Source organism: Corvus moneduloides, chromosome 24 (genome assembly GCF_009650955.1).
Source record: "Corvus moneduloides isolate bCorMon1 chromosome 24, bCorMon1.pri, whole genome shotgun sequence".
In the NCBI taxonomy this organism is placed as follows: domain Eukaryota; kingdom Metazoa; phylum Chordata; class Aves; order Passeriformes; family Corvidae; genus Corvus; species Corvus moneduloides.
The window spans coordinates 5436495-5458337 of NC_045499.1; the positions used below are offsets into that span (position 1 = coordinate 5436495).

Consider the following 21843-nt stretch of genomic DNA (forward strand, 5'->3'; position numbering starts at 1 on the left):
GGTGGTGCTGGGATTTTTGGGCGATCCCATCTCCAAATGCACATGGAGTTCCTGGACCCATCCCATGTGGCTGCTGGGGTAACTCTTGGGGTTTTAGGGATGTCAGCCCCAATTTGCCCTAAAGGGGGACAGGGAAAACTTCACCAATATCGGAGCTCCGAGTCCTTGGCCAAGCTGCCAACCCAAACATTGGGGAAAGCCTTGGAGGAGCTCCAGGACTCTGCTGTCCTGTGGGGCCTCAGGTGGTTCCACCCCAAGGAAAGCCTTAGAAAACTTATTTTTAGAGCTGGATTTCCCCTCTGTGCTGAGCCTGAGGTGATTCCAGCAGCTCAGCAAATCGGGGTTGCAGCTCTGCAGTCACTGCAAGCAGGACCCAGCTCGATAAAAAATTGCTCCTCTGGTCGAAAAGATTAATTTATGTACATAAAAAAATCCTTGCTGCCCCGGGAATGTGCGAGGGCACGGAAAAACTAAAGGAAGGTGTTTCCCAAAGGCCGCTTGGACCCTTTGGAGCTGCCCTGGCGCTCAGCTCTGCCCTCCCTCCATTCATGGTTTCACTCCGCAGCCTGCAGCAAGCGCAGAACTTGGGGGTGTTTTAATTCAGTGCAAGCACAACATTGATTCGAGTTTGGAAAACAGCCTGGAAGTGCCTCCTCGTGGAGCTAATTCGGGGCTCGCATCTCCTCGGAGCCCTGTGGCTCGCATTTTGATGAGCTCCCTCCAGGGAGAGGAGCTGGATTTCTGTGGAACCAGGAGGGATCTGTGTGTTCTTGTGCTGACTAAACCCACCCACGCCTCGGGGCTTATTTGCAAGCAGATCCTGCAAGGTTTGTGTTAGCCCTGATGGAACAGCCCGATATTCCTGGGAGCTGGCATTCGGGTCACTCGGTGGCATTTGGGTCACTCGGTGGCATTCGGGTCACTTGGTGTAGCTGTGGGGTAGGGGTTGGGTTGATATTTGTCATCTCTGGTGGTGTCTGGGCGCTGCCTTTGTGTCCGGGGGTGGTGCAGAGAAGCTGCAGAGGTGGGGAGGGCATTGCTGAGCCGTTTTAGGGCTGGGAATTCAAGGCCTGGAGAGCTGATGCTCTCCCGAGGGGGATGGAGCAGTGGAATTCAGGTCTCCCAGCTCCCTGGATCCCCCTTATCTCCAGATAAAGATCCGGAATGTGGCCCGGGGGAGGCACAGGGAAAGCTTTGTCAGTCGTTGTTTTGGGGCAGAGCCCCTGGAGCGTGGGAGATGAGAATCAGCTCTTCCATCAGCTCCGTGCACAGGGAGATGGATGGGAAAGGAAGGCCGGGAGATCGCAGAAGCATGGAATTGTTTGGGTTGGAAAAGACCTCTGGAGATCACCCAGCCAGGGTTACCTGGAGCAGGTGGCACGGGAACACGCCCAGGTGGGTGCAGCAGTGCCCCTGCCTGCCTTTCCCAGCAGGTTTTGATGGAAAGGCCTTTGTCATCCCAATCCTTTCTCCCTCATCCTCCGCGTGTGGATGGGGAAGGGAGGCAGAGGCTGCTGCAGCAGCGCGGCCTCAAATCGAGTTTCTGCCTGGCAGGGAGAGCCCGAGGCTGTGGCTCAGCGTCCCCATCCCGGCTGTTTTGGGAGGCGTTTGTTCTCCTAATGATAAAACCCAATTTCCGCCCTTGCCGTTGACTCATTCCCTGTCCGTGAGCAAATCCTGCGCTCCCGCCTGGCCCTCGCCATTCCCAGCGGTCACGCAGGATAAGGACGCTGCTCCCGGCCCTCCAGGCGCTTCAGCTGCTCTTTGATTGCCTAATGGCTTCAGGCGCCCGGCAGCCGCAGGAGCGCCGAGTTTGGGGCAGTTTGGGGGGGTGGGGGTGCCATTATCACCTCTCCCTCGCTCTCAGAGTCCCTTTGTCCCCTGCGGCGGTGGAAGGGGCCGTGATCCTACGCTGTGGCGAGGATGGCACGGAAGAACAAGGGCTTGGATGCAATTTGGGGTTGGCTAAACATTAAGCTATGGCCAGGTGGGAATGAGCACCTGCAGCCCCGGAGCGGCATTCCAGAGGCACGGGTCACGGGATGGGCGAGTTCCTGTGGCCGGCCGGGCACCTGCAGCCAGCACTCCGTCATGGCCGAGCTCCACCGGCTCTGCTCTGCCTGGAAAGAGTGTTCTAAAAATTGCCAGCCTTCCCCAGCTAAAGTAGGTGAAATATTTATAAACCCATCCTCTAGAGAAGACCTTTTGCGTAAGCATCAACCGCTCCGGCTTTAAAACACGCGCCCTCCCCCCGCCCCAAGGCAGCCTGTGCTGCTTATCCAGGGAAGGGGCAACTTTAATTGCGTTTGTCTGGCACGGTGGCACCTTTTTAGGGCCACGGGGGACCGCGGGGAGGGCTGGCAGCAGGGAAGAAAAGGGGGATTTCTGGATTTCCTGGCTCGGCTGTGCTCTGTTCCAGCGGGTGTAGCTGCTGTGGCAGTGGTTTAATGCCGGGGGTGGGGGGGCGCGGAGCACGCAGAGGGGTCGCCCCAATTTTGGGGGGATGATGCGACCCCCGCGGGGGGGAATTGAGAGGGAAGAGGGGGAAGAAGATGAGGGGGGACACAGGGCTCTGCTTTCAGCCCCTGAGGGATGCGCCGAGGTCCGGCGGGGCGGCTCCGGGGGCGGCGGGGATGGAGAGGGGCCCCGCTCCGCCCGGCCCCGGAGGCGGAGCCAGCGCCCGGCGCGGCGGGATCGGGAGCCACATCCCGCAAAGGAGGAGCGGGGCCGGGCACGGCAGCGGGGCGGCGGCGGGGCCGGAGCCCAGCGCCGGAGCTCCAGCAGCGGGGCCGCCCCGCGCCGCCGCCACCGCGCAGGATGTGGTGGGACGAGCGGGTGTCGGCGCGGTTCCGGAGGAACCTGCAGCCCACCCTCACCTACTGGAGCGTCTTCTTCAGCTTCGGCCTCTGCATCGCCTTCCTGGGGCCCACGCTGCTGGACCTGCGCTGCCAGACCCAGAGCTCCCTCTCGCAGATCACCTGGGTCTTCTTCTCGCAGCAGTTCTGCCTCCTGCTCGGCAGCTGCCTCGGAGGGGTCTTCAAGAGGACGTAAGAGCCTGGCAAACTCAGCGCTCCTCCTTCGGGGGGTTCAGCGCCCCGCAGACCCCCCTCGCTTACCCCGGCTCGCGGGTGGGCAGCGCTTTCCCGGGATTCGCCTCCCTCCCGCCGGGATTGCGGGGCTGAGCCGGGATGCTGCGTGGGAAAACCATTCCCGTGTGGAAGCGAGCGCGGGGGGCGTCGCGGAGGGTCCGCAGCGCTCTCGGCCTGGGAGGGGAGGGGGCTTCCCGGGGCCAGCGGGGCCGGAGCCGCTCCGCAGCCGCCGCTCCGCTCCCGGTGCGGTTCCATCCCCTTGGAGAGGAGCCGCCGCTCCCTGGAGCCCCGCGCAGCCACAGCCTCAGCGTGAAGTTCCAGCCAGAACTTCCCGCCAGGGTGGTTTGTTTTTTTGGTTTTTTTTTTTTCCTTAACCTTGGCTGTTTATCGGCAAAAATATTTTTGGAAGTGTGTTTTAATAACCTCGGCGTCGGAAATGGTGGTGGCAGTGCCGCGTTTTCCAGGAGTTTGGGCAAACACGTGGAGGGATGAGAGTGGTCCTCGTGGTCTGGCTGAGGCGGGGGGACACCGGGCAGGGGCTCGGGGGGTCAGCAGGGACCTTGAGGGGCCGCTGAGTGACCCAGACAGGGATTCGCACCGAGCCTCGTGTCCAGGATGTGTTGAAGATAAATAATCCACGCTGGCTCAAGCCTGAGGATTGTCAGGGAGGCGTTTGATTTGAGGCTTGGTGACAGCTCCGAGGATCAGCTGATTATTTTCATTGTCACCGCTCCTCAGGGCGGTGATGTAACGCGTCAGCTCCGTGTGCGTGTGAGATCCACGCACCACGAGTGTGCTTGAGGTGGAGATGGGAGAATTTCCCAGGAATCCTTTAAAAACCTCGTTGAAAACCACTCGGTGTTAAATATTTGCGGGTTGAGGGGAGCCCTGGCTGATGGAGAAGGTGTTGGAGCACCTGGGAATCACCACTGTGGGACATTGAGCTGTCCTGGTCCTCCGAGGCTCCCTGGAGCCGCTCTGTGGGGCTGTGCCGGGGGAGGAGGGGGCAGGTGGGGCGCAGGGGAATGGGGACAGCACGGGGGGACCTCGCTGCAGCTCCGGCACAGCTCCGGCAGCGCTGGGTCAGCAGCAGAGCCGCTGCCAGCCCCCGGCTGCCTCGCATATGTTTGGAGGAGCAGGGAAGGAAAATGCAGAATTGGTTCCTGCTGTCAGCTCCTTCCCAAAGCTCCGGCCCGGTGGGAACACAAAGCCCATTTGGGGTTTCGTGCTCGGAGACTCCCAAACTTTTGACTCTGCAGCTGCGCTTTGGGGGGGGAAAAGAGTGTGTTTGGTGCTGGTTGTGAAGCAGGATGTGTTTGGGATCTTGGAGAAAAAGGGGTTTGTGAAGTGCCTGCAAACCCCACTGGGGACTGACAGCCCTGCCAGGCAGGCAGGAGGGAATATTTGGGATATTTGGAGCTGGTGAGTGTTGCGAGGGGGTTACTCAGAGCCTTGCAGCCTCCAAACGTGTGGGAATAATAATGTTCAGGCTCCAGGAGCTCCGGTACAATCCCTCCTTCAGGGATGGATGGGTTGAGCTGTCTTGCCAAGGGTTCATAAATCAAATTACGCCGGCCTCGGGGCCTTGGTGCCAGGCAGGGAGGAGCACTGGCCAGGTCATCTTTTCCAGTTAGGAGATGGAAAGCTGCTGTGGAGCATCCCGGGAGTCTGGCTGCGAGCTGGGTGTGACTCCTGGTGCCTGAGGGACGCAGACTCTGCTCCTTTGGATCCAATTGGTCCGGGCGATGGACTCATGAGCGACAGCAGTGCCGGGGTCTGGGGCAGGAATGGGTGGTGAGACCTACACCCAGCTCCCTGTCCCCAGAGAAGCTGCTGGGTGCTGCTCCCTGCTCCTGGAGCCCTGGGAGGAGGGAGCACAGCGCCGGCACCTGTCCCTCCAGCATGAGCCGGCTCCAGAATTCCCTCTCGTGTGAGATTTCAGGGAAGTACAAAGTTTGCTCCTGCCAGGCTCCCCGAGGGATGGAGCAACGACGCTGCTGCTCTGTCCTGGAGTCCTGGGATTGCTGCTGCTCCCTTCCCTGAGCCTCTGGGCAGGGCAGAGCCGGGGCTGGGGGAGCAGCCCCCCAGGAAACGCAGGGGTTGTGGTTTGCAGGTTCACTCCAGGCTGCTGCCCCCCGGTGCCGCCTCCCTGGGGATTGCTGGGACGTGTGACAGGCTCTGCCCCAGACATGCAGCTGTTCCCAGGGGTTTTGCATCCCTGGGGTCGGGGTTTGAGCGCTCCTCGATCCCAGGGGCTGCAGGAGCACAGAGAGCCCCGGCAGGAGCTGAGCCCCCGGAAGGAGCCCTGAGCTCCTCTGTGGGAGCATCCTGAGGATTCCCCTTCCCTGGAATGACCTGGACAGGATTCCCAGGAGCCCCCTGCAGGAGCAGCCCCAGCGATGGGGTGGGAGTGCTGGGAGGACCAGCCTGGGCTCAGACACACGAGGGGGTGGTGAAATTTTGGGGAAATTCCCATCCCTGGCACTGCCAGCTCCAGTGGGAGCTCTGTGCACCTGCATTTCACTTTCCTTCCCTATTTTGTTGCATTTCAGGCTTGAATTGTGAAGTTAAAATCCTGCACACACTGGTGATGGGAGCACCAGAGTGCCCCAGATTGGCGTTTGGGTTTTTTTTTAATCCAGGACCTGCATTTTTGTGTCTTGTTGAAAATTTGCTTTTGCTCCCAGGGTTTGGGCCAGCCCTGGGCTGATCCCGCTGGTGTGGGCAGAGACGAGGAGGGCACTGGGGGCTCTGGAGCTATGCTGGACCCTGGGCAGGCTTCTCTTAGTGTGATCCACCCCATTCCTGCGGGCCCCAGGAGATGGGACCCTTTTATTCTCCTTTCACAGCGCCTGTGCACATCCCCAGCTCACAGGAATGACCCCAATCTCTCCCTGCCCTCCAGATTCCCATCTCCTGGAGGTTTCTGGAACTCCCAGGACACTTCACTTGTCACTGCCACCTTTTGTTGCTCAGAGAGCAGCGCAGGATGAGCTCCTTGGGGACACAGAGCTCCCCGAGCCTGGCCCTGCTTCCTGCAGGAGACGGGGGGGCTCTGGAGGCTGCTGTAGGATCCTCCTCCCCTCCTCCGCATCCTCACCTTGTCCCCTCGGGGCTTTGGGTTTTTAATGATCAGTTTTGCAAGTCTGAGCTGGCCTGATTATCATTTTTCTTCTTGATGTGAGGGACTTGGAAAACGCTCCCTGGGGTGGGGGAAAAAACTGTGCTTGGAGCTGAAGAGATCCTGCTGCAACAGGAACACCGGGGTGGGGGTTCCTAAATCCACGTGGGAGGGAGAGGGGAAGCTCTGCTGCTTGGAACTGCAGGATTGACTATGGAATTGCCCATCCTGATCCTATGGAGATCAGCCCAAACCTCTCACAGGCAGCTGCAGGCTTGTGAGGGAGCCAGGATCTGCTCTGGGTGCTCCTGAAACAAAATCTGGGACATTTCAAGGCTCGTTTCACACCCTGCTGGAGTGGAGCCTGTCCTGGGCCGGGCCAGAGCTGTGCTGGGGACACAGAGACCAGGCTGTGACATCAGGGCTGCTTTTCCAGCCCTTTGGAGGGGTTTGGCATCATCAGGACACGCTGGAATCACGGTGTGCCTCATTTCAGCTGCTTCCCGAGGGGTTTGTGTCTCAGGAAATCCTTCAGTGCCCCCCTAGGTGCTAAGCTGTGCCCCCAGCTCCAACCCTTGGGGTTCCTTGGTCCCCGCTCCTGCCAAGGGCAGCAGGGCTGGGTGCCACCCTGTGCTGGCATTCCCAGGGGATCCAGCTGTGTTTTTAACCCACAGCTGCAGGCAGGAATTTTTCCCCATTGGGGCAAACCGGGGTGAGATTTTTAACGCTTATTAAGGACATTACATCACCCCCCAGTTAATGTTTCACACTGGTGATGAACCTGCTCCCCAGCCAGGCCGGGAGGGTTCTGCAGGGGAGGCGTTTTGGGAATGGTTTGTGAGGTTTTCCCTTCGCTCCCGGCCTCGGATGCACCAGCTGCTGGTGCCGCTGCCTCTCTCCCCTCCCTGGAGGGAGCTGCCTCGGCTCTCCGGGCTGGGAGCTGCTCCTCTCTCATTTGCCAGGCGCTTTTCCTGCCGTGACTGTGCACATCTCGCCCGGCTCCCTCCCTCCCTCTTTCCCTCCCCCAGAAATCCCACGGCTCTGCTGTCAGAGGACCATCAGTAGTCACAGCTTTGAAAAATACTGTTTGCTCCTGCCTAGCCTGGCTGGGCCGGGCACAGGGAGGCTCTGGCACGGCCGGGTTGGTGCCACAGGGCAGCAGAAGAAAAGAGAGGTGCACGAGAGGTGCCCTTGGCCCGTTTGCTCCAGCGAGAGCGGTGAGCAGGACATGGAGGGCCAGGTCACCGTGGGGCTGCAGAGGAATGAGGGCAGTGACCGGGCCGGGGCAGTGACAAGGACATGGCCAGGCTGTCCTGGCAGGGCAGGAGGGTTGGCAGCTGGGCCTCCTCCACCCTCCTCCTCCTCCTCAGCGCCTTCTCCAGCCTGGCTGCGGGCTGTGGAGCAGGGAGGGGGGGGTGCGGTTTCCTTGCTGGGGATGTTCCTGAGCGCTGATCAGCCCCACATCCCCCAATTACTGCTAATTACCAGCTGCCATCACACCGGGCTCCTCCGGGGCTGGGACAGGGACCTGTGTGTGCCCCTCGCTGTCTGCGGTGCCTTCCCAGTCCCATCCCTCGGCTCGTTCCAGCGCTTCGCTGTCGGGTCCCTCCTTCCCTCCTTCCTTCCTTCCTTCCTGCCTTCCCTCTTGGCAGCCCCGGGGCCGCGCGGTGCCAGCCCGGGTGCTGTTCCCTGGCTCGGCTGCTGCTGGAGCCGGGAGGGGACACATCCCAGCCCCCGGGAGGGGACACATCCCAGCTCCCGGGCCGCTCCCGGGGACAGCGAGGGCTGGAGAGCGGCTGGGAACGGCAGCGGTGCCGCGTCCCAGCGTGTCCCGCTGGGAGCAGGGATGGCGCTGCCAGAACGGGGCACAGGGCACGGAGAGGGAGCTGCAGCCGCTTCCCTGGGAGCAGGGCAGCACCTCCAGGCAGCTCTGGGATCGCCACCAGCCCTGGAGCTGCTCCACAGTCAGGATGGGGCCTCACCTGCACAGCCCCACATCCCTCCGTCTCCATGCCCGGCCTGAAAGGACAGGTTGTTATCCTGCCCTGAATGCGGGTTTGGAGGGATGGTTGCTCTTCTCCTCAAAAGCTGGGTGCAAAATCTGCCCCTTGGAGGCATCACCCTCCAGGCAGGAGGTGGCAGCGCCCCAGAGCTGCTGCAGGGGTGACACTGGGCTGTGGGGTGTGGAGCATCTCCCTCCTCTCACCAGAAAACCTGGAGCTGCTGGCGTTGGAGCTGCAGCTCCCGGGGGGAGGTTGGGAGCAGGAGGTGGGGGTGGTGTGGCTGCAGCTCTGGTGGTGGCACTGGTGGCACTGATCCTGTCCCACCTTTCCCCGCCCCAGGCTGGCCCAGTCCCTGCTCGCCCTCTTCGCCTCGTCCCTGGCCATCTCGCTGGTGTTCGCCATCATCCCGTTGTGCCACAACGTGGTGGTGCTGGCCGTGGTCATGGCCGTGGCCGGGCTGGCCATGGGCTGCATCGACACCATCTCCAACATGCAGCTGGTCAAGATCTACCAGAAGGACTCTGCCATCTTCCTGCAGGTGAGAGCGGGGCCCTCACCCTCCCTGGGCAGGTTTAGGGTGGACATTAGGGGGAATTTCTTCCCAGAAAGGGTGGTTGGGCATTGAAATGGTGGAGGAACAACCCCTGGAGGTGTTTGAGGAAGGCCTGGCTGTGGCACCGAGCCCCATGGTCTGGTGATAGGGTGGGGTCAAGTCACAGGTTGGACTCGTTGACCTCAAAGGTCCTTCCCAGCTTAATTGATTCTGTGATTCTGAGGAGGTGTTGGAGGGCTCTGCCTCCCTCCTGCTCCACTGCCTCACCTCTTGCAGGCCCTGCACTTCTTCGTGGGCTTCGGGGCGCTGCTGAGCCCCCTGATCGCTGACCCCTTCCTGTCGGACACCAACTGCATCCTGGCCAACGGCACGGCCAACGCCTCCAGCAACCTCCCGCACATCCGCAAGTCCCTTGTGCCGCACCACCCGGGGAACCTGTCCCACTATGACCTGCCCATGAAGGGCATGGTGGTGACACGAGTGTCCTACGCCTTCTGGATCATGGCCCTCATCAATGTGAGTGCTGCAGCCAGGAATATCCAGCTGAGAACATCCCTGCTCCGGGGATTTGCAGGGGTTTGTGGTGTTGGGGGGTCCTGGCAGTGGGAGGAGGCACAGGGATGGCTGTGCTGCTCCACAGGAAAGGTGCATTTGTTGCCAAATCCGGTTTCCACCAGGACACTTCACCGCTGGATGGATTCAGGGATTTGTCTGAGCTCTCTGGGACAAAGGCAGGAGCTGGACCAGCAAACTCTGCTCAGATCCAGAGTTTTTCCTTCATGCTCAGCTGGGGAGGAGCTGGTGGTGCGGGGAGGGCCTGGCAGCAGGGGATTTGCAGGGATGTTATCCGTCAGTGATGGCTGACAGGGCAGAAGGGATCAGGGTGTTTCTCAGTTTATTATTTTTCCTGGAGATCCCAGCAGGTGTAAAATTCTTCCTTTGGGAGGGAGATGAGGGGCCTGCTGTCCCCAGGGGGCTCCTGCAGTAAAATGGGTGATCCTACCAGAAGGACCTGCCTGGCAGCTCCTTCCCTCTGGAATTGAGCTGTCAGAGGCTGAGGCTGTGCAGGCTCCCCTTCTCCCGTCCCTGGCCACTGAGCAGCCCTTGGTTTGGCACCTCTCCATCAGCACCAGGCAAAGGGAGCTGTAGCTGCTTCCCTTGGGCTTTCCCCATTTATTAAATTCCTAGAACATCCCCATTTCCCCCTATCCAAGGGTTTTGAGGCCCTCCCAGCTACCTGTGGGAGGAGCTCAGGCAGGTGAAGCAGCTGGGCACGTGCTGGGATGAGTTTCTGAGCAGAGTTACCCAAAAACTGCCCAGCCTGGGAGGAGAGGCCGCTTTAATTACCTCCAGCTCTGCCTGTGCCATGGGAAATGAGCTTTTAGTTACTCCAGAGCCAGAGGACTCCGAGCAAACCAATTTAGTTTGGAAGCAGAGTTTAACACCTGCTCTGAGCCCGATGATGTGTCACATTCTGGGAGCACTGATGGGGATTTCCAGCCCCCTCTCTGTCCCCAGCAGTGTCCTGTGGGTATTTTTGGGGTGGGATGGCACCACATGGATTGTGGGTTTGAGCTGGGTTTGTGCATCGGGACACGCTCAAGTGTTGCATGCACGGGCGGGTGGGTGGAATACAGAATTCCCAGGATTCCCACAGGCTGTGGAGGAACACCAGGAATACGGCAGGGAGGCTGGGAGACCCATGGGTTTGGGGATAAGGGTTAAACAACAGATGCAGAGCGGGGAGTTGGACGTCTGTGATTGCTTTTCCCAAATCCTCACGGAGGGAGCTACTTTTATTCCCTGTTTGTTCCATCCCAACCCACTGGAGATGCTGGGAGCAGCTCAGCTCCAAACTGCTGACCCTTTTCAAGGTGGAAGCAGCAGAGGAAGATGATGGGAATGGTTTTTTAAACCTCCAGGGACATGGATGAAAAGAGTTAACGACAGAAATGGAAACCAGGAGCAGCAGCTTGGTTTTAAAATGGCCAAATCCCACATTTCCATCCCGGTTTTTGTGTGGATTCTGACAAGGCACGAGCTGAAATGATTCATTTCGAGCTCTTGCTTTTGTTTAGAGTGGAAATGTCTCAATCTGACTCTGGCACAAGTGCTCCGTGCGGAGCTGACAGTGGAGTTGTGCCGATGTTATTGAAGCAAAATGGGTTTGCTTTGGGAAAATGAGGCAGCTCAGCATAATCAAAACAAAGCGCTTGGATCGCTCCCAGCCGAAATCTTTCATTTGACGAGAAAGATTTTTTGCCTTTTCATCCCGATTTTGGAACAAAACCCCCATGTTTTAAAATTCAGTTCTCCCACAGAACGGAAATTTCATCATCCAGCCCGTTCCAAGGGGCTGGAAATCAGGAAAATGTTCCTCGGAGAGGGATGTGTTTGTCCGGAAGGTGCTTTCCCAGGGGAAGTGTGGGACACTCCATTGTGCTCAGGCTGCTCCAAAGGAGCCTGGGATACAATGGCAGGGAACAATCCTGGATTCCTGGGGGGACAGACCGAAATAGCAGTGAGAAGGAGCTGGAATATCCCCACGCTGAGCTGGGGGATGCAGCAACTTAGTGAGTTTATGAGGATGGATAAAAGCTGCCAGGGCAGGGATGGAGCGGCCCTGGGAATTTGGGAAGTGGAGCTGGAGCGTTGGGTGCAGGGAATTGGGGTCTCTGCTCGGCCCTTGGCTCCTGCTGGGGGATGCTCAGGTGCCTTTTCCCCTTGGGAAAAGAAAATCTTCCTGCCAAAAAAAAAAAAACCCAACCAACCCAGAAAAGCAGCAAAAAATATCCTGGGAAGGAATTTGGTAGTGGTATCCAAACCTGGCTGCCCAGGAGGAATGGGATGGGATGGGATGGGATGGGATGGGATGGGATGGGATGGGATGGGATGGGATGGGATGGGATGGGGGGTCCAGCTCAGTGACCACAGCCAGGGCTGGGACCTCCTAAAAATGTCCCAGCCTGGTTAAAGCAAAAAGGACCAGCTGGATTTGAAGGTGAGGGTGTGGAGGGCAGGGATACACCCACGGTGGGACTGGGAATTGGGGAATCCCAAACTGGGGCCTTGTCCTGTGCAGGCTCCTCGAGGCTGGGAGTGCCCAGGGCCGTTATCTGCACGGCCAGGCCCCTGGTTGGGGGTGGGAGAATATTTTTGCTAAATCTGCAATTCAGAAGAATAAAATCTGGTCCTGACCTCCGGAAGGATCAGAACTATCAAGCAAATGCACTTTTCTTCCATGGGACCGAACTCACTGTTCCTATTCCCATTGTTCCCAGAACAATGCAGGCCTCATAAATGAATTCAGGCGTGAGGGGCGGGGTGTGAGGGAGGGGGGGAGTTCTCCATACATTTAAATCATGCCACGAGCCAACAAAAGGCAGGAAATTTGGAGCTGGAGCTCCCACTTGCTCCCAGACATGTAGAAAACAAGGGAATGAGCTGTCACTTAGGATTTCCTGGCTTTCTCCCCCAGTTGGTTGCAGTGTAAACACCGCTGGGTTGTGCTGGGAGGAGACGGGAGGGCTTCGTTTGCTTCCCTCTGTTTCCTCAGCAGGAGAAAAAGAGCGATTCCCTGTGGATTTGGAGGCACCACGGAGTCGTGGGTGTGTGCTGGGAGCGGGCTCATCCCATGGGATCACCGTGCCGGGGGGTCCTGCTGCCCCATGGATCCAGTGGGGATGTGGGGTGGGACTGTGGGACTTGTGGTGGGATCGTGGGGTGCTGGAGCATCCCTGGGTGCACAGAGGACCCCAGAGCCGCGGCTGGACCCTCTCTGCTCCACTCAGGCTGTGCCCAGGGGCTGCTGGAGGTCACTGGGCTGCAGCAGAGCCGTCCCTGTTGGCCTGGGAACCACGGGCTCCTCTCTCAGGAGGTGCTGAGCAACCCCTTGCTAATGGCCGGGGACGGGGCTGGGAGCAGCTCCCCCTTCCCTCCCGGGGAATTCCAGCTGCAGCTCCAGCTGCTCCGCTCCCCACAGGCAGCAGCGGCTTCGTGGTTTCGTTCTCCGGGCAGGAGCGGCCGAGAGTTGGACACCGGAACGTTCGGGGTTGGAGGGCTGGGGTGGCACTTTGGGAGGTTTGTCCCAGGGTCCCCGTGCCCAGCTCCAGGTGACTGCTGGAACCTGGCACTGGCTGGGGATGTCCCAGCAGATCAGGAGACTTTTCTCCCAATTTTCTTCCTTTTTTCCCCCCACCCAGCCTCCATCCCTCCCTCAGCCTCTCCTTATCCCATCCCCACCTCTCCTTGCTCTCGGCACCTCCCCTGCGGAAGCCAAGCTCAGCACCCCAAAACGCTGCTGCTGGGGGAGCTGCGCTGTGGTTTTGGGAGGTTCAGGTGCTCAGCCACCCCTCTGTCCCCTCCCCAGCTGCCCGTGCCCATCGCTGTGTTCTTCCTGCTCTACAAGGAGCGGATGGTCCCCTGCTTCAACGGCAGCAGCCACCCGCTGCTGTCAGCTGACGAGCTGGCCCTGGAGACACGGCCTGGCGACAAGGACGAGCTCTCCACGGCTGGCCAGAGACCCCACACGGCTGCAGGTGAGCTGGGCATGCCTCTCTTATGGATTTTGGGGAGAAAAAGCCGTGTTTGAGCGTGTCTGGATGTAATGAAAGATCCAGTGCTGCTGTCTGAGGAGGGAACTTTCCAAAGCGTGCACAGGGATCCAATCCAGGAGTATTCAAACAATCCATTTGGTGCTTAATTGCCCTCAAATTAGATGGAATCTTGAACAGAGATTGGTATCCCAATCCTAATGAGCTCTCCAGGCTGTGTTTCTCCATTCCATGCCATCCTCAAGCCAACCCCAGCGCCCCCCAACCCTTTAGGGACATGTGGCAGTTGTGCCCCTTCATTCCCTCCTGGTTTTGGGACATCTTTCTCGCTGGATGTTCAGTTTAAAAGTGGTCACTGTGCTGCAGATGCTGATTTTTATAGGATTTTTTTTTTTTTATTCCCCCCTTCTTTGAGGGAAAGAGTGAAATAGTTTACTCTTGAACTCAAGGCTGCACCCTGTCTTGGGGACAATGGTGACATTGTTCCTTGCTGCCCAGGAGAGACGTGCCAGAGTCAATTCTTTGGGTAAACAGTGAATCTCGGAAGTAAATATGGTTTAGGGCTATGGGGAGTGTTCCCTGTTATTCCTGGAGAGATGGCTTTGCCCCTGGGCAGTAAAAGGGAGTTTTAGGGAATTCTGGAAGGTGAGGGGGAGTTGGGATGTGGTGAGGTGCTGGCGGGAAGGCTCGGGGTGATGCCAAGCTCTGTGTGTGTATCCCCGTTGTTGGGTTCAATATCCATTATCCAAGGAATGGGAGCTCTCCTGGGCAGGGCTCTCCTGTGATCCCTCCAGGGATGAGGGGATTTGGGCCATGAGTGCTTTAGTCAAGGTTTTATTGCCTGTAAGAGCAGGGTCAGAAGTGTGGAGCCCCAAACTGGGAAGAGGAGCACGAGCAGCTGCAGTAAGAGAAGTGGCAGGAGAGCCCAGGATCCCGGGATGTGGGAGAGCCCAGGATCCCGGGGTGTGGAGAGCCCAGGATCCCGGGGTGTGGAAAGCCCAGGATCCCGGGGTGTGGAGAGCCAGGATCCCGGGGTGTGGAATGCCAAGATCCCGGGGTATGGAGGGCCCAGGATCCCGGGGTGTGGAGAGCCCAGGATCCCGGGGTATGGAGGGCCCAGGATCCCGGGGTATGGAATGCCAAGATCCCGGGGTGTGGAGAGCCCAGGATCCCGGGGTATGGAGGGCCCAAGATCCCGGGGTGTGGAGAGCCCAGGATCCCGGGGTGTGGAGAGCCCAGGATCCCGGGGTGTGGAGAGCCCAGGATCCCGGGGTATGGAATGCCAAGATCCTGGGGTGTGGAGAGCCCAGGATCTCGGGATGTGGGAGAGCCCAGGATCCCGGGGTGTGGAGAGCCCAGGATCCCAGGGTGTGGGCAGCAGGTATCCCAAAGAACCAGGATTCCAGGCTGTGGCGATCTGGGATCCCAGGCTGTGGGCAGATCCCGTACCCATTCCCATTTCCTTCTGGAAGCTTAGAGGAAGGTAAAAGCGAAGTGGAGCTCCCCGAGCTCAGCACTGCCGCACATTCAGGTCCTGGCTGGGTCTGTCCTGCAGCAGCTGTCCCACAAACCAAACCCCTCTGAGGGCTGGCAGCCACCCAGCCCCGGGGGGACGTTCTGGCCAAGGTTGCTTTGCATTGTTCTCCACCAGGTCACGAGGATTTGTTCAGCTGCTGCCAAAGCAAAAACTTCCGAGGGGCTTCCTACACCTATTTCGCCGTGCACATCACCGGGGCTCTGGTTCTCTTCATGACCGATGGGATCGTGGTGAGTTCAGCTGGCCAAATCTCTGGATTTTTTCCTGCCAAACCCCTGTGACACCCCCAGCCCGGCTGCTGGGCCACAGGGGTTAATGATGAGCAGGGCTACACGGCTATGGGAATATCCCAGGCCCTCCATCTCCAAGGATAACCAACCCTGCGCTCTCAATGGGATGTTTGGAGGGTGTGGAACCCCGAAAGGGCAGGGCAGCCCCTCGGGGACAGAGCTTTTCCCGGGAATTGCTGTGGAGCTTTGCCCTTTCAGGACAGATTAAACCCCACGTTCTGCTGCTGGTGGAGCTGCGAACCCTTTGGGAAGGGGTCCCAGCATGGGTGAGCTCTCCAGAGCTGCCACCATGAATAACTGAGGGACAGAGGAGCCTGAGGTCCCCACGAGGGTGTGACAGGGTGGTTTTTCCTGCAGGGAGAGTACTCGGGCTTTGTGTACAGCTACGCCGTGGAGGAGCCGCTGTCCGTGGTGCACAAGGTGGCCGGGTACCTGCCCAGCCTCTTCTGGGGCTTCATCACCCTGGGCAGGCTCATCTCCATCCCCGTGTCCTACAGGATGAAGCCAGCCACCATGGTCTTCATCAACGTGGTAAGGATGGGGTTAATTCCCTTAATCTCTCTTTCCTCACCCCAAAAACTGCGGGTGCTGGATGGGGCCTGGATCCTGCAGGACAACCTGGAATGGGTAAAACTGGGGGGGGGGGAACTGGGAGTTTGGGGATTTTGGATTCATTTGAGGTGAATTTGGGGGGATTTTGGTTTAATTTGGGGACAATGTCAGTGATTTTTTGGGGGATTTTTGGGTGATTTTAGGGGATTTTGAGGGGATTGCTTTGGAGCTGCAGCTCCTCTCACGCCTGGGGGGTTTGCACAGGTACGGTGGACAAGGTGCCCTCCAGGTAGCCACAATTTAAAACTCGGTTGCCCAACTTTCCTGAGCCTCAGTGGGTCTGGTGTGAGAGTTGGGAAAACCCCGGCAGAGTCAGCACTAAAAAAGTGCCAGTTTTATTTATTAATTAATTCCTGTGGCAGCCGTGGGAAAGGGACGGCAGATCACTCCATAAATGCTCTGCTTAGGCTGCAGCAGCTGTCAGAGGTTGCTGAAGTCAATAAAACACCTGGGGAAAGGGGCAGGAATCCTTTTGGGATGCGTAAGGAAGATCCATGTAAGGACATGGCAGAAGCCAGGGAGGGAGCAGATCCCATTCCCACTTCTTAGAAAGAAGAGGGAAAGCACGAGCAGGCAGTTAACTCCCCGTTTATTTGAACCAGAGGTGATTTTGGTGGCTACGTTTTGGTAATATAACACATTACACACATCTAACAGGGTGGGGAAAAGATTTTGGGATGTTCTGAGTAAAAAATCCACCTGGCTGAAGCCGAGCCTGGGCAGTTCTTGGAGCTGCTGTAGGATCCGGCAACTCCTGGAGTCGTTGCAGCATTGCCGTAACAAATTCCAGCTCCAATTCGGCTTCTTTAGGACCCAAATTGCTCCTGAGCGCTCGCACAGGGCCGCAATCAGGGCCCGAGCAATTGAAACAAAACCAGCCGGAATCTCAGAGCTCCCTCTGCTGCCCCTGCCCTGCGTCACTCGGGCATTTCCTGGGGATTTCGGTTCTTTCCCCTACAAGCCAGAGGTGAGGGAAAGTTGATTTAAATGCAGTTGGCTCTTCGGCTTTAATGCTGTGGCTGCTTTCTGAGCAGGTATTGAGAGTTAATTCTGTAATTATCGAGAGTGACTTCAGCCTTATTCAGCAGAATGAAGAATTATTAGTGATTGAGACATGTCAATATTGTGGAAGTTGTTGTACTCTTGTATTTAAAGGTGTTTTTTCGGATACAATTTTACGTTTCTACATAATGAAATTGAGATTTGATTTCCAAATTACATTATAAAAATTAGCCAATTCCTTAAAGCCAGATGGATTTTCTTTGGCCATTCAGTTTCTCAAACACTGATTTTCTTTTCCCAGCATATTTTCTCTTCCAGACTATTTCCTATTAAAAATAAACGTATTTTCTCTTCCAGACTATTTCCTATTAAACTCTAGAGCCTGTTGCACTCAGCATTTTTCTGACTGATTTTTTTGTGTGTATGTTTCTTTCTTGCAGGTCGGGGTCCTCATCACCTTCCTCCTGCTGCTGATTTTCTCCTCCAGCGTGGTTTTCTTGTTTGTGGGGACAGCATCCCTGGGGCTGTTCCTCAGCAGCACCTTCCCCAGCATGCTGGCCTACACCGAGGACATCCTGCAGTACAAAGGTGAGCTGGGATTTGGGCAGCTCTAGGACCAGGTGGATTTTTGGATCCCATCCCCTTTTTGCAGCTCCTTCCCTCCCCCCTCAGCAGGTTTTTGCCTTTTGAAGGCAGATTTACTGTAACTCGTAGTCAGAAAAGTGTAAAATTCTCTGCTTCGCTGGTGAATAATGGCCCCAGGCAGGGATCAGGCCTTGGTTCTTGGTTTGGGGATCTCAGGGAGTGGCAGGAACGCTGCTTTAGAGGGAGATGGTTCCGAAAACATCCCCAGATTAGCAGTGAGCTGGAAACCCCAGAGCCTGGCCAGGAGCTCTCTGCCAGCCTCTGTCTCGGGGGCAGTGAGACAGAAAAATAAAAACCTTTCCAGCAAGAGGCAACATCAGCTCTGCCAGCAGAGCCAGGCGGCAGGAGATTGATTTTTGGGCTTTAACTTTCACCCTTCTGCACCACTGCAGGCCTGCAGAGGCATTTCCAACACTAAATGGGAACATTTTGTGGCTGTCGTGTGGTGAGATCCACGGAAAAGCTTTAAAGGAGTGCAGGGTGGCCCTGCTGGCGGTGCCACCTCGGCTGCCACCACCCCTTGCCCTGTTTCCTTGCAGGTTGTGCCACAACCGTGCTGGTGACTGGAGCTGGCATTGGAGAGATGGTGCTGCAGCTGCTGGTGGGGTCGGTGAGTAGCCAGGAGGTGGCAAAACCCAAAATAAATTTGGAATTTAGAAGTCAAAACCTCAGTTCTGCTTTTGGGCACTGCCTGAGCCTGGAGTTATCGGCCAGCAAAGCCCTCCCTGATTATCCACGAGGAATCTGGATGATGTCTGATCCCTTTTTTTATGTCCATCCCACTGCAGATCATCCATGATCGGGGCAGCTACAGTTTCCTGGTCTGTGGCATGATCTTTGGATGCTTGGCCTTTACCTTCTACGCCCTCCTGGTGTTTTTCCACAGGATGTACCCCAAGCCCTCCCCAGGTAAGAAACCTCAGCCCGAGCCCTGCTTTGGGATGGGAGCGAGAGCAGCACAAGCCCCACTCCAGAGCATTCCAGCAAAATGCAAGGAAATGTTTATTTTTCTGCTGCTTCCTCTCTCCTTTTCCTGCTTTGTCTTGCCCACAAAGCCTTGGCAGCCACAGCCCAGGGTTTGCTTTCTTTTCTGCTGCAGGAATGGTCTGTGAATCACAGACAGCACCAGCTTCCCTGGGCTGTCCCCTGGCTGAAATCCAGGGAATCAGCGGGGCTGCCATGCAAGGGCAGCTGTCAGGTTCTTGGAAAAGGCTTCACTGATAAAGGAGTCTTTAGTTATCACCTCAGTCTGGAGCTGCTGTTGGTTTTTTAAGCACCTCGTACAAAAGGAGCAGAGTGGGACAGGCAAAAATGTGGCTGGGGACACTTGGGCTGTGCTGGGCACTGGTGGGGTCACACCTCGAGGGCTGTGTCCAGCTCTGCACCCCCAGTTTGAGGGGCTGGAGCGTGTCCAGGGAAGGGAATGGACCCGGGGAAGGGTCTGGAGAATCCTGAGGGAGCTGGGAGGGCTCAGCCTGGAGAATTTCTGGCTCTGCACAGGTCCCTGACAGGAGGGAGCAGCCAGAGAGGATTTGGGATCTTGTCCCGGGGAATAAGGGGTGGGATGAGAAGAAACAACCTCAAGCTGTGCCAGGGGAGGCTCAGGTTGGACAGCAGCAGGAATTTCCTCACGGAAAGGGTTGTTAAACATCGGAACTGCCATCCCCAGAGGTGCCCAAGGAAGGCCTGGATGTGGCACTCAGTGCTGTGGGTGATGGAATGGCAGCATTCCTGAGGGGGAAACCTCATGCCCATCCCCTTTAATCTCAATTAAACCTTCCATTCAGGTGAAACGTTGAATGAATCTTTTGCAGAGCTGGACGAGGCCTCCCCTGACAAAGCAGCAGCGCCCGAGGACACGGGGCAGTACCAGCGCTGAGGGAGGGCCGAGCTCTGCACAAGCAATAAACCCACCCCCAATTCAGCATTACTCCTAAGGGTGATTTCACATTTAATGAACTGAATCATGCAAGTTCTCTGCAATCAAAAGCACAGTAGGTGGGGTAAGTCAGAATCGAGGAAATCAAGCCCAAAACATCTGAGCTGAGCACGAGGTGCCAGTAGCACTTGTGCCAAAAAGACTGCGAGTGCCAGCCTGGCCCTGGGACTGAAAGCAGGGACGTTTGCACAACACTTCCTCCTGCAAATGAACTTTTTTTACCTGTTCAGAAAAGAGGGTGGGAAGGAAAAGCTGCTCTCCGCTCCTCATCCAAGACTGAATGTTCTCTCGGCTTGGTCACTGCATTGATTTTATTTTCGGCCTGTGATGGCACAGGACCCCCTTGAATTTACAGCACAATCCTGGGTTTTAATTCATGTTTTGTGCAGCAGGGCCTCGAGTCAGTGTCACCTCCCTTGATCCTTCCAAAGGGGGGAAAGTTCCACATGGGCAGAGCCCCTCCAGGTGCACACAGTGGTAGCAGGGCCTGTCTCAATTTGCACACTTGATTCCTGTATATTCCACACTCTAACCATGGACAGTGTCTTACTCAGCATGCTCAGGCCTCTTGATTACTTAAAATAATTTGCTTTTCTTTCTTTTTATTTTTATTTTTTCTTTTTTCTGGGGGGGGGTTTCTGTTTGGTTTTTTAAGTCAAGAATGAGCCGTGCTGCTTTGTTTTGCTTTAAGTCACTCCTCGAGCTGCAGTGTCTTTTTTAGAGTGGTTTTATTTCCAGCTCCAAGAGAAGGGATTTTTGGGAGCCAGGCTCCAGCTGCTTCACCTGTGCAATATCCTCACATCCAGGTGCCTTGTGTAAGGTACTCTCACAGCCCACGCATGGCCTGTCCCAGCCACCAGGAAAGGACTGGATTTTTGAGGAATGTAAAGGCTCCATCCAGCTCCTCCTGCCCGGAGTGGCTGCAGATGTAACTCCTCGCTTGAACTGCTGTATGTGATGTACATATGTACGTGTGTATATAAAGCAGTGTTTAATTAAAGGTGATTGATTGCTAATTGCTCACTGACTGGACTCAGGTAACTCCGACACCTCCAGTTCTCAGTTTTTAAACAGCCTGAATTGAATAGATTTTTAATTAAACTGCTTTTAGCATTTGCAGAATTGTGGAATGGGTTGGGTTGGAAAGGGCCTTTAAGCTCATGCAGTTCCCCCCCTGCCATGGGCAGGGACACCTTCCACTGTCCCAGATTTCTCCAGCCTGGCCTTGGGCACTTCCAAGGATGGAGCAGCCACAGCTTCTCTAGGAAATTCCTATTTTCCCAAGCAGCAGCTCCTCCCTGCCATAAAACATCTCCACAAACTCCTGTAGAAAAGAGCCTGGAGTTGCTGAATTGCCTTTTTCTCCCTCAAGGTGAGTTTGGATGGGGTCAATGCAGCTGAATTCTGGGTTTAGCTCATCCCTGGACTTCAGGGACCCCCTCCTGCCTCACACCCCACAGCTGGAATCTATTCTATGATCCTATAATGAAACTGAACCTAATTCCAGGCCAGGTTGGACAGGGAGATGTCCCTGCCGATGGAATGAGAAGATTTTGAAGATCCTTCCACCCCAAACCCTTCTGGGATTTGATTCCAACCCCAGAGCAGATCCCAGCCAGGCCAGCACGGGCTGTAATTCTGCTCCAGCTCCAGAGGATGCCACTGTTCCTCTCCTGGAGCTGCCCAGAATAAATCACCCCGAATCCAATAACCACGGACTGCAAAACCCCTTTACAGCAAACAAAACCCCCCTCCCTCGGTCCTTCCTCGAGCCCCTCCCACCGTGACAGCATCTCTGGGCTCTGCTCGGAGGAAATGAGCACCAAGAAATTCCAGAAGGGAGCCGAGCTGGGAAGAAATCTCCTCGGTTTGTGTCACACCAGGCCTGGCAGCTTTCAAATCAGCTCATTCTGGCCTGGCAGGTTTGAGAAGACACAGCTCAAACTCTTCTGAATTAAAATCCACAATCACATTTCTTGGGCTTGATAATTCCAATCTCCATTTTGGCTACTTAGAGAAAAAAAAAACCCACTATTTTAAGGAAAATTTCTCCCCAGAATAGCACCTGATTTAGCAAAAAACTGTAAAATACAATTTACCTCAAGGTCTGATGAACTCCCTCCTTATCACAGCCCCTGCAGCTGTAACTTTCTATTTCCTCTACTGAAAGAACAAAACCAAACCCAGTCAAAAGAGCAGAAACTTTGTTAAAAATATTTATTTAAAAAAATACAATTGTTTTGCATGTCTGGTTGCACATAACTATTAACATATGATTGACTTGAATAATTTGCTACAATGCTTTTTTAAAGCCAGCTTGCATTATACAAAGCAAAATCCCTCTGTCAGTTCTTACATAAAATAGTTTTCTTTAACTATTCCCACCCCATTGTTTTTTAAAAAAAAGATTGCAATACATTGATTTTTATTTTTAGTTTTTTTGTTGGTTTGTTTTGGGGTTTTTTTGTCTGGTTTTTTGTATTTTTTTTTTTTTTTTGC

General features: G+C 56.1%; 1 protein-coding gene across 1 annotated transcript; it reads left to right on the plus strand.

Annotated features, from left to right (window-relative positions):
* The first annotated feature begins 2577 nt into the window (after positions 1 to 2577).
* MFSD4A (major facilitator superfamily domain containing 4A) lies at positions 2578 to 20364 on the plus strand. Its single transcript, XM_032133260.1, has 10 exons — positions 2578 to 3047; positions 8553 to 8751; positions 9043 to 9282; positions 13136 to 13304; positions 14971 to 15086; positions 15504 to 15677; positions 17201 to 17348; positions 17945 to 18015; positions 18194 to 18314; positions 19220 to 20364. Exons 1-10 carry the CDS (start codon positions 2593 to 2595, stop codon positions 19282 to 19284), a joined length of 1758 nt encoding a protein of 585 aa, XP_031989151.1. The 5' UTR covers positions 2578 to 2592; the 3' UTR covers positions 19285 to 20364.
* Positions 20365 to 21843: the final 1479 nt, after the last annotated feature.

Coding starts and splice junctions, on each gene's coding strand:
- MFSD4A (XM_032133260.1), top strand. CDS start 2,593: ATGCGCCGAGGTCCGGCGGGGCGGCTCCGGGGGCGGCGGGGATGGAGA. Junction 9,283..13,135: donor GGATCATGGCCCTCATCAAT/GTGAGTGCTGCA, acceptor TCCCCTCCCCAG/CTGCCCGTGCCCATCGCTGT. Junction 18,016..18,193: donor TGCAGCTGCTGGTGGGGTCG/GTGAGTAGCCAG, acceptor ATCCCACTGCAG/ATCATCCATGATCGGGGCAG.